The sequence below is a fragment of the Cystoisospora suis genome (assembly GCF_002600585.1).
Source record: "Cystoisospora suis strain Wien I chromosome Unknown contig_4298, whole genome shotgun sequence".
NCBI classification, from domain to species: domain Eukaryota; phylum Apicomplexa; class Conoidasida; order Eucoccidiorida; family Sarcocystidae; genus Cystoisospora; species Cystoisospora suis.
Genome location: NW_027157090.1, coordinates 1 through 9,006, shown reverse-complemented (window position 1 = coordinate 9,006; position 9,006 = coordinate 1). Strand labels below are relative to the sequence as shown.

General features: G+C 45.1%; 3 protein-coding genes across 3 annotated transcripts in view; 1 reads left to right on the top strand and 2 right to left on the bottom strand.

Moving 5' to 3' along the window:
• Nucleotides 1–7,057, top strand: part of CSUI_007916 (swi2 snf2-containing protein rad54) — a 10,156-nt gene extending 3,099 nt beyond the window's left edge. The window contains exons 5-12 of the mRNA XM_068068059.1: nucleotides 82–244; nucleotides 827–964; nucleotides 1,950–2,042; nucleotides 2,861–2,928; nucleotides 3,692–3,876; nucleotides 4,813–4,938; nucleotides 5,655–5,863; nucleotides 6,356–7,057. Coding sequence (XP_067919965.1) covers nucleotides 82–244; nucleotides 827–964; nucleotides 1,950–2,042; nucleotides 2,861–2,928; nucleotides 3,692–3,876; nucleotides 4,813–4,938; nucleotides 5,655–5,863; nucleotides 6,356–6,628 — 1,255 coding nt within the window. The 3' untranslated portion in view covers nucleotides 6,629–7,057. The remainder of the gene's footprint in view (nucleotides 1–81; nucleotides 245–826; nucleotides 965–1,949; nucleotides 2,043–2,860; nucleotides 2,929–3,691; nucleotides 3,877–4,812; nucleotides 4,939–5,654; nucleotides 5,864–6,355) is intronic.
• On the bottom strand, nucleotides 2,819–6,547 carry CSUI_007917 (uncharacterized protein; the record flags this gene model as incomplete). Its single annotated transcript, XM_068068060.1, has 3 exons — nucleotides 2,819–2,959; nucleotides 6,397–6,515; nucleotides 6,541–6,547. Coding segments are annotated over 3 exons (267 nt in total), but the record flags the coding sequence as incomplete, so codon positions are not given.
• A 1,289-nt stretch (nucleotides 7,058–8,346) lies between the features above and the next one.
• CSUI_007915 (uncharacterized protein) lies at nucleotides 8,347–9,001 on the bottom strand (the record flags this gene model as incomplete). The annotated part of the gene is made up of 1 exon (XM_068068058.1): nucleotides 8,347–9,001. A coding segment is annotated over one exon (225 nt), but the record flags the coding sequence as incomplete, so codon positions are not given.
• Nucleotides 9,002–9,006: the final 5 nt, after the last annotated feature.

Here is a 9,006-nt window from a genome sequence, read left to right as displayed (position 1 = left end):
TCTTTAATCTATCTATCTGTAAAAGACTTTCATGCATATGTTTCCTTGTCTGTTGCCTGATGGTGTGCTGTTTCTGTCTAGGCTTCTGGATGTGATTAGAACAACGACAAGTGATAAGATTGTCCTAATCAGCAACTACACCCAGACCTTGGATCTCTTTGAACGCATGTGTAGAGATCGTGGGTATCCTGTAGTGCGCCTCGATGGACAAACGTCCATCAAAAAACGTCATGCCATGATCACTGTAAGAATCTCTAATAGTTCCACACACTCATCCACTAGTCCCCTTAGTTCTCTATCATGGTAGGGATAGCTTCTATCTATCTATCTAACGGGGTGATGGTTCTATGTTAGATGCTGGGTGTCGGTGTCGGTGCTAACTTTTTCCTGTATTCGGAGCACAGCTTATAGTTCGAGGCGTTGTATTTGAGCCACTGTACTTATGTACACATGTGTGGCTGTGTGCCAAGTTGGTAGTAGTGTTCGCCACTACCCATGAGTAAAGTGAGGCACAAGCCGAAAACAGGAAAGTGGCAAGCGGTCATCTGATCTGAGATCTTGATGAAAAGAGATACCACCCAAGAATCTCTCTTCGACTAACAGAATGGTTCTTTGTGTATTGAGACAATCCTTCTATACAACAAAAGACTCGATGGTTATTCGCTGTCATGTCCTGGTACTGTTACGATTCCTCACTCCTGCATATATGTAGTCTCCCTTCAACTTCTCACCGACGGTATAAAAGTAGATAGAGGCTTTGGGGTGGATCGACTTTTCTGAATTCCTTTGTTTTCTTCCCTCTACCCGGATGTGTGACCTCCTACAGAAGTTCAATGATCCAAGCAATCCTCAGGGATTTGTGTTTCTTCTCTCGAGTAAAGCAGGTGGATGTGGTGTAAATCTTATTGGGGCAAATCGTCTTGTTCTCTTCGATCCTGATTGGAATCCTGCAAATGACAAGCAGGTAAACACTCTTCTCTCTCTACGTATATATATATATATATATGTATATATAGATAGATGAAGATCTTCTAGTTCCCCTCCATTCAGTAAGAGACTTCGCTCATTCTAACGCGGGGCGCGGGAGTGTCGTCGCACTCTCTCTCAACTTAAGAGAGTCCCTATATGTGGATTATCTTTCTTTCATGACGTTACCGGTTCTAATCTTTCAGCAAAAGGAACATAGAGGAGATCTGAACATGTCCGTGGGTGAAGAGAGAGATGTACAAGACGCACTTGGGCTGAGCTTCCCCCTGTGTCTACATACGGATGTAGTATTTATACTTTGTTCTCTCGTTCCACAATATTCAAGCTAACCCGTATGCACCTGACATATAGGCAGCTTGCTTTGTGTTAGTCGGACTTCGTCTCCAGTAGAAAGTGTGCTGCCATAGGGAGGTTGAACTAGGGGACAGAGATGACTGTTTTGGTGACAGGCCAAAGAAGAGATCGGCATGGGTGTCTGAAGACTGTATAGGAATATATATAGGAGGAAGTGGGTGCTGTGTCTGTATGTGCTTTTGTTTCTGTTCCTCTTATGGACTGTACTTCGACATGGTCTTCATGTAGACGTATGCACCTTGGCACAGCTTCACCTGAGCGTACGTGCATGTATATATATATCAGCTGTGGAGGTACATACGGACTTGGGACGCCGTTCACCTTGGATCCAGCCAACAACATAGGAGTGTTTTCATGGAGGAGGAGGGTCATATGTATGTATATCTATATATCTGTATACAACCATAAGAAGGCAAACGTGCACACTTGTGCGTCTATCACCATGCACGCATTCTACACATTCATCCCTTTCTCGATGCATCCTGTGTAGGAGATCAAGGGTGCCGTGTGAGTGTCCTTTCCGGATGTCTTTGTTATCGCGTCTTGCACTACCCGTGTATGCTTCCGATGCTGGGCTGTGTGCGTGTCTTGTTTCTGAACTGTGTTAGGCTCTTGCAAGAGTATGGCGAGATGGTCAGAAGAAGACTTGCTTCATCTACCGTTTCTTTAGTACGGGGACGATTGAAGAAAAGATCTATCAGGTGAGAGGGAAGTACACGTACAAGAAAGGCAACCAGAGAAATAAGAGGAGAGAGGGAGAGACAGGGGGGGTGATGAAGAACAAGTACAACAGACACTCTCTAGATGAAAGAAAGACAACGTATACCTCTCCACGCCAACACAGGTAGGTAGGATTCAAATGAAGGCTTTCCTCAGGAGTCATCATCTTTCAAACCGACCAAATTCTTTCTAGGTAAATTGTCTGCTAATGGCTATGCAAGAAGAAAAAGAAAAGAAGCCCTGGATGGCATGAGCAGTGGAGATCACGATTTCTCGCAACTTGATCAGGAGAAGAGGGAGGGTACCAAGGAGGGGACGAAAAGGGAGAGGAGAGAGCATGGAGCTGGGTGCACACGGCATCCGTTTGAGAGGGGGTGTTAAGAAGAACATTAGAAAAGAGCAGAGAAAGGAATAAAGGATGATGTCCTTCCTTCTTTTCTGGTTGTGAAAGTCCCTGGTGCCGAAATAAGTTTTGGCTTAATACTGCTTGACTAGGAGAGGGGATCTCACTGTTTTTCGCCTTGCTTGCATGCATGCGTGCGTGCGTGCCCCCGTCGCGTTCTTTTTTCTTTGTTGTTTCTTTTTTCCTGCTCTTTCTCCTTCGACGTCTTGAAAGTTTTAAGGGGGATACGAGAAGGGAAAACTTGACCTCTTTCTTTAGAACTGTAGAGATTTTCCTCCTCTCCTTCTTTCTGGCACTGACAATTCCAGATCCCTCTGGTGGCTCACTTGTTTCCTGGCTTCCTCTGTTTCACCTGCCTTCGTGGGCTGTTTTGTGTACACGTGGGTTTCTTTGTAGAGACAGATCTGCAAAGATGGCCTGAGTGCGATGTTGGTTAGTGAAGGAGAAAATCAGATCAAAGACTGGTGAGTTCTGAGACAACTGGTCTGGTGAAGACTGAAGAAGAAGAAGGACAGGAAGAACAGAAAAAGTGGCAACCGTCTGTCTTTCTCATCTATCTATCTATATCTATCTATCTATCCTTGATCTATCTATCTATCTATTGACGTTCATGTACTCTCTTGCTCTTTCTTTCGTCTCTTCTTCATGCGCTCTGTCATTGACTCTCGAGTGAACTTCCTTGACTCACTCATGCGGAGTTAGTTCATTACATGTTTTTCTGGGTGCCGGGGATGGGCTGAGAGAGCAGCGTCGGTTGTTTAGAACAAGGCGGATGAAAAAGAGGAATCGGTCTTCTCTTCTTGGGGGTATGGAAGAAGCGGGTGCATATATGGAATGAATGTGTATGTAGAGTAGTGGTAGGAGAGAGAGTGATATCGCATCAGTCTCACTTCCTCTCTATCTACACATGGATCTATGCTGTCTGTGCATATGCGTGTGTGTGTGTGTATGTCTATCACTGTTCATGTATGCCTTTCAAGTCGGACATGAGGAACCTTGTACGGTACGAAGACTTCCTCTACCCTGTTTACCAAAGAGAAAAATCACCATCTGAAATGAGATATAGTGGCCGACTGTAAGGAACGCGTCTGTGTGTCTTATCTCTCTCCATTCCTTTTCCACGCTCTTGAACGAACTCTCACAACGAACGCGAATAGATGGGTGTGTATAGGAGTGGATGAGTTCTGTTGGTGGGTCGGTTTCTTCTCTTTCTTTCTTTCATTCCAGTTTATCAACAGAGCTTGTGAAAGATCTCTTTCGCTTGAAATTGGAGACTCTATGTGATACGCATGATATGATTGAGTGTGAGAGATGCTTCGTCAATCCTGAGGATGCAAAAGCAATGAAAGCCAAACTCGATGACGAGCTCCATCATCATTCGACCCCCACGAGTCATGACGATGAGACAGAAAGTAAGAAAAAAGACTAAAAGAAGAAGTACATGGAATGAGATCGATCTTCTTATCATTCTTCCTTTGACCTTTCTCTATCAAAGAAAGATTGATAGAAGGACCAAACACCTCGCCCACTCCTTTCTCATCTTTCTTTCATTCACTCCCTCATGTCTTCGTTTTTCATTTTCGTTCTTTCTTTATATTCACTTCGGCGTTGAGTTGTTCTCTTTATACCTGTATGGATATGTTTCTCTTCTCACAATGTCGTTGTGTATCTTTATGTATGTGAATAGAATGATGGCTGGATATGCCTTCACCATCCATCACATTGGGGATGTTTCCCAATATTATATGTATATACTATATGTGTATTGAGGGATATACGTACGTATGAATTTTTTATCTCCTCGCTTCGTTTCTCAGGCTATACACGCCAGTGACCTGTCATGTGACATCGCTCTCTTCCACCTTTGTGTGAAGAGACAGCTAGATGTAATGATGCCCTGTCCTTTCTCTATTGTCTTAACGTGTATATCTAGGAGAAAAGTCCCTAAGAATGGTTCGTGTCCTCGCCGCACCCCGTTTCTCCTGTCGTCGTATTCTTCTTGAAGACACAACTACCACCTCACTCGTTCTAACTGGTAGCCTGGCCTGTAATAACCATTATATTGGCGTATGTACGGTGGGAAAGATTCACACGAGATAAGCGAAACATGTTCAGGTGTGAGGGGTTCAAGAGACAAACCTCATCGTTTTCTCTTTCTTCTGCTCTTGCTCACGAACACGTGAGGATGAGAGACGTCTTTATCTATCTTTAATCTATCTATCTATCTAAGAACAAGTCTCTTACCTCACTCATCTGACTGGCTACTTATCACTCTATATGGCCAGTGTCTACATCGTGCCTACTATTCGTGTTATCTTTTTCTTTTCTCTCTTTTTCTTCTTTCTCAGATATTGATGGAAATTCTTTGGAACGAAGAGACGGAGAAGCGACAACGACAGAGACGAGGTCTTCTCATGGGCCAAAGAAATTGAAGCCTTTTGTTCCGCAACTTGACCTTGATTTCGATGAAGATGGTAGGGACAATCGTATACCTACTGCTTCTCGCGACTACCGTCTCTTCTTCCGTTCTTCTTTCCTGTTTCTGCTCATCACCGTAGAACAGCTCAGTCTCTCTTCATGCGCGGGCTAAGTTACTGAGCCTACCTTCTCGCTCAGATCCTGCGTCATTCCGCCTTTTCTCATATGTGTGTACTGATATCACGTCTTGATCCTATCTATCCACCTATCTGGACATACGTCCATACGTGCAAACTAACATGTACATATATCTATATATATTCAAGGTGTGTGTATTTACCTATATAAGAACTTTGTATGGACGATTGAACGATAGGTATATGTATTCCTACATGGACACGGCGTGCATACGATTTCAGTACGTATAGCGACGAATGACTGTAGCTTAGTGGTGGAGGTCTCGGACCACGGGGGTGCACGTGCCCCCTGTATCGTTCATAGATGTATTTGCTGTGTAGATACTCATATAAAAGTGCGCCTACCCATAGGAATACAGTAGCTAACAATAGCGTGTGATCTTTTCTTGTAGCAGATAGAAGTAAGAATACTTCCTTCTTCTTGCGTAGAGCTACACCTGGAGAGAGAAATCAGTCTTCTTCTCGTCTTGTCTCAGTAGAGACAAACCGACCGGGGCGCATCCACTTCAGAAGAGGTGATGTAAATCAGTGAGAGAGAGTGGGTTTGTTTGCATGTCTTTTTTTCTCTTGTCTAGATTTACTGACATGGGCACATCATTCGGATATTGAGACCATTCCTGATCCTTGTTTACGTCAAGCAGCTCTTGCATGCATCGATAATTTTCCCCCTTCGAATAACCAGAATCATCACATGGATGGAGAAGAACTCGAAGGATGTCCTACACAACAGCCTATCTCCTTTGTGATGTCTTGCCGTATTGAGTTCAAGCATGCAGACGAAAAAGTAAGTTGTCAAACTTTCATAGATGTATAGGAACTTTTATCCATTTGCGGTTCTCAATACTTCTGTCTCTGTTGCATAGGAAGTATATGAGTCTATAGTCCACAGCAAACCTCTGATATAGACGTGTCTGCACCCCTCACATATGAGAAGGACGTTTTACCCTCTTCTTTTCCAGTCCCCAGTGTTGTGTGTGTATGTATGCGTGGAACATGTGTAAAAAGAAGACTTAGACCACCTCCTCTTCTCTCGTGTACTCCTGCAGCTCCCGCCTTCTTTGCTTTCTTCGACATCGGTATTGTTGCTCTGTATCCTGTAGCTAGCTACGCAGATACAGTGTATGTATTCTTCTCCCATCTGTTTGTGAGATCCTGTCTTTCTTCGCCTCATCATTCTGGCTAATGATGGATAAGTGGGGAGGGCATCGTCTTCTTTTCTTCCATATCAAAATCAAAGAGTTTGAGACGCTATCCTTTTATTCTTCGTTTCTTGTAGACATCACCTGCAGATACACCCAGTGGAACAACTTCGCCGACCTTACACCGTCCTGATGAGGAGTCGAACCCTGGAGAAAGGAAACAATCTCTTGAAGCATCGGGGGCTGTGGAGAAGAACGGAAGGCCGTTATCAAGTGGCGTATCAGTAGAGGGAAGGCCTCCAAAGAAGAAGAAAAAACTGACTGGGCATGGTGGAGATTCAGAGGATGATGGTGATGAAGATGATGACTTCGTAGTCTGTATAGACAGTGGAAGTAGTGATGAAGATTAAAGATGAGATTTTCATCATGAAAGACGTTTGTCTGCATAATCGTTTTGCTTGACTTTTCTTTACTTGTGTCTGTTTGATGGCTCACCTCCCTGTGTCAGCGAAGAATCCTCATGATTCGACATTCCTTTAGTGTATTTGAAATGCATGCACACAGATAATAACCATACAATGATACATAAAGACAGCGATTTGTATGGATGGGGGGAAGTGTGCTCATTTGTACGTGTCACATATGTCAGTGAAGTGCTGTCATCTTATGTCAGTGTCAAGACAGACCGAACAAGGTTTTCTTACAGGAAATCTACTATTCTGATTGCTTCTAGAATACTTTTTCTTCTTGAGGGTATGTATGGTATGGCGCGTTGGCATCGTCAATCATCTCGGTCTTTCTTGGCTTCAGGACCCCGTGGGAACAACACAGAATATGTCTTTCTTGTCAATGACGAAGTGGTGAAGAGAGGACTCTTTCTGGTTTTGCTTCCGGTTCTTTTTCTGGTGTCGATAAAATCTGTTGAAGGGAGCGAGTTGGTTTTAAAAGACTCTTTCGCCGGATATATTTCTTGTCGCAGAGAAGAGGGGAAGGAACGACAGTTTTTTCTGTCCTTGTGAACGACAGGGTAGGTATAACACAGCGTGCCTTGGTATAAAATTCTTCTCCTTTAGTCTTGACCTTTTGTCAGTCATTAATGTTCTAAGAGCCAAAATTCTCTACTGCTGCCAAAGGCGAGCAAGAGACGAACTGGCGAGGTCTGAACTCCTTGGATAGAGCGTTTGTCCCTCTATCTAAGGAGTTCAGAGCTGGCTCTCGCAGGTCCCTCTTCCTTGATTTGAGCCTGGACACGGAAGATGCCCGGATGGATAGAAGTATGCATAGTGCAAGTTCATGGTGCTGGCTAGGCGACATCATTATACCACGGACTAGAAAGATGACCGTGCCTTCTCTTTCTCTCACAAAGTTGCTTCGGCGAAACACACCTCACGCGCGCTCGCAGATGTGCCAGCAGGGGAGCTCCAAAGCAAAGGAGCTCTCATACGTTTGAAGGTGAACGCCGCTCCCTGAGAGAAATGCGCGTGCGACGCCCACACTTTCGCAGAGTAGACGGTACGCCGCTGCTTTGGTTCCCTTTCAGGTAGAGGGTATATATACTTCTAGTGTAAGAAGCCACCAGTACTGTGGGTCCATTAGTAAAGTCGACTAACGCTTCGACCTGTTTGCCACCTGTAGGCTTTCGGCTGGTTGACTCACGGAATCCCACCCCTACAGTTCTGTGCGACGGGTCACCGATCTGTGTCACCTCGCACCGATCTGATAGTGTGTAGCTCGTTGTCTGCCACAATGTTCCGTACCACTGCGGCAGATGAGTAACCTGATTCTTTGAAGAAGCGAAGAATCGCTGGAAGCCATCTCCCCGACTCTACAACAGTTCCAGATGTAATTCATACCATTAAGTCATCGACAGCCGTTTCTATGCGAAGTTTCTCACACCGATCAATAACTTCTTAGACTAGCTTCATATAGCTATGCTACTCCGTACGACAATTGTCTAAGACACAGAAGTTCCAGCTGGTCGAGTCGCTGTGTCTGCGGAGCGTGTCCGGATCGTAGCAGTATTAGGAAGAGTAAATGAAAGTTGAGCAGGTGTTGTTTGAAGCAGTTTTGCTCTGTATGAGTGGCTGGTTCATTGTCTCTGTGTCCCGCACCACCACTACACTTCAAAGTTCCTGTTGGGTTGCCCGGCGCGGTGTATGTACACTTGACACATGAAGGAAACAACCTCTCACGCGTAGGGGAACCGTTTGCTTCTCAGCCAGCTGAGAAAGTCAACGGCGGGGATGGAATGAGAACGTCACAGACACGTAGCAAGCTCGGATAACCTGCTACACATACATACGACTAAAACTTTAAGCTGTACACGGCCCAGTATCTTGTGTTGTGTCGTCCTTATTGAGTCGCCTTCATACTCCTGCCGTTGTTTGATGATTCTGACTATGATAATGACAAAGCATGGAGACACCGGGCCTCCAGAATCAACAAGCGTGCTTTGTTTGATACATCCGGACTGACCCGTGGCTGGATTTCAAGGGAGCTGTACTCACCCCGTACTCTTCCCTGGCTTGTCTAGCAAAATCCAAGACAGACAGACCTCCTAAAACAGAGAAAAAGAGATCTGAATCAACACTACGAAGAGCTCGTTACGACCCAAGTGTCTAGACAGCAGCCACCAACGAATCCTACCCTCTGCATGATCGCTTGCACGTTCTCTATCAGAGTCTCTCGTTCGCGGACTCTTTGCCCGACAAGTTGCCCCGCCCCCTCCCCCCCTCCCTGAGCGACGACAAGACGGACGCGCCGGCGCATGTAGGGCGCTCTGGTCAAG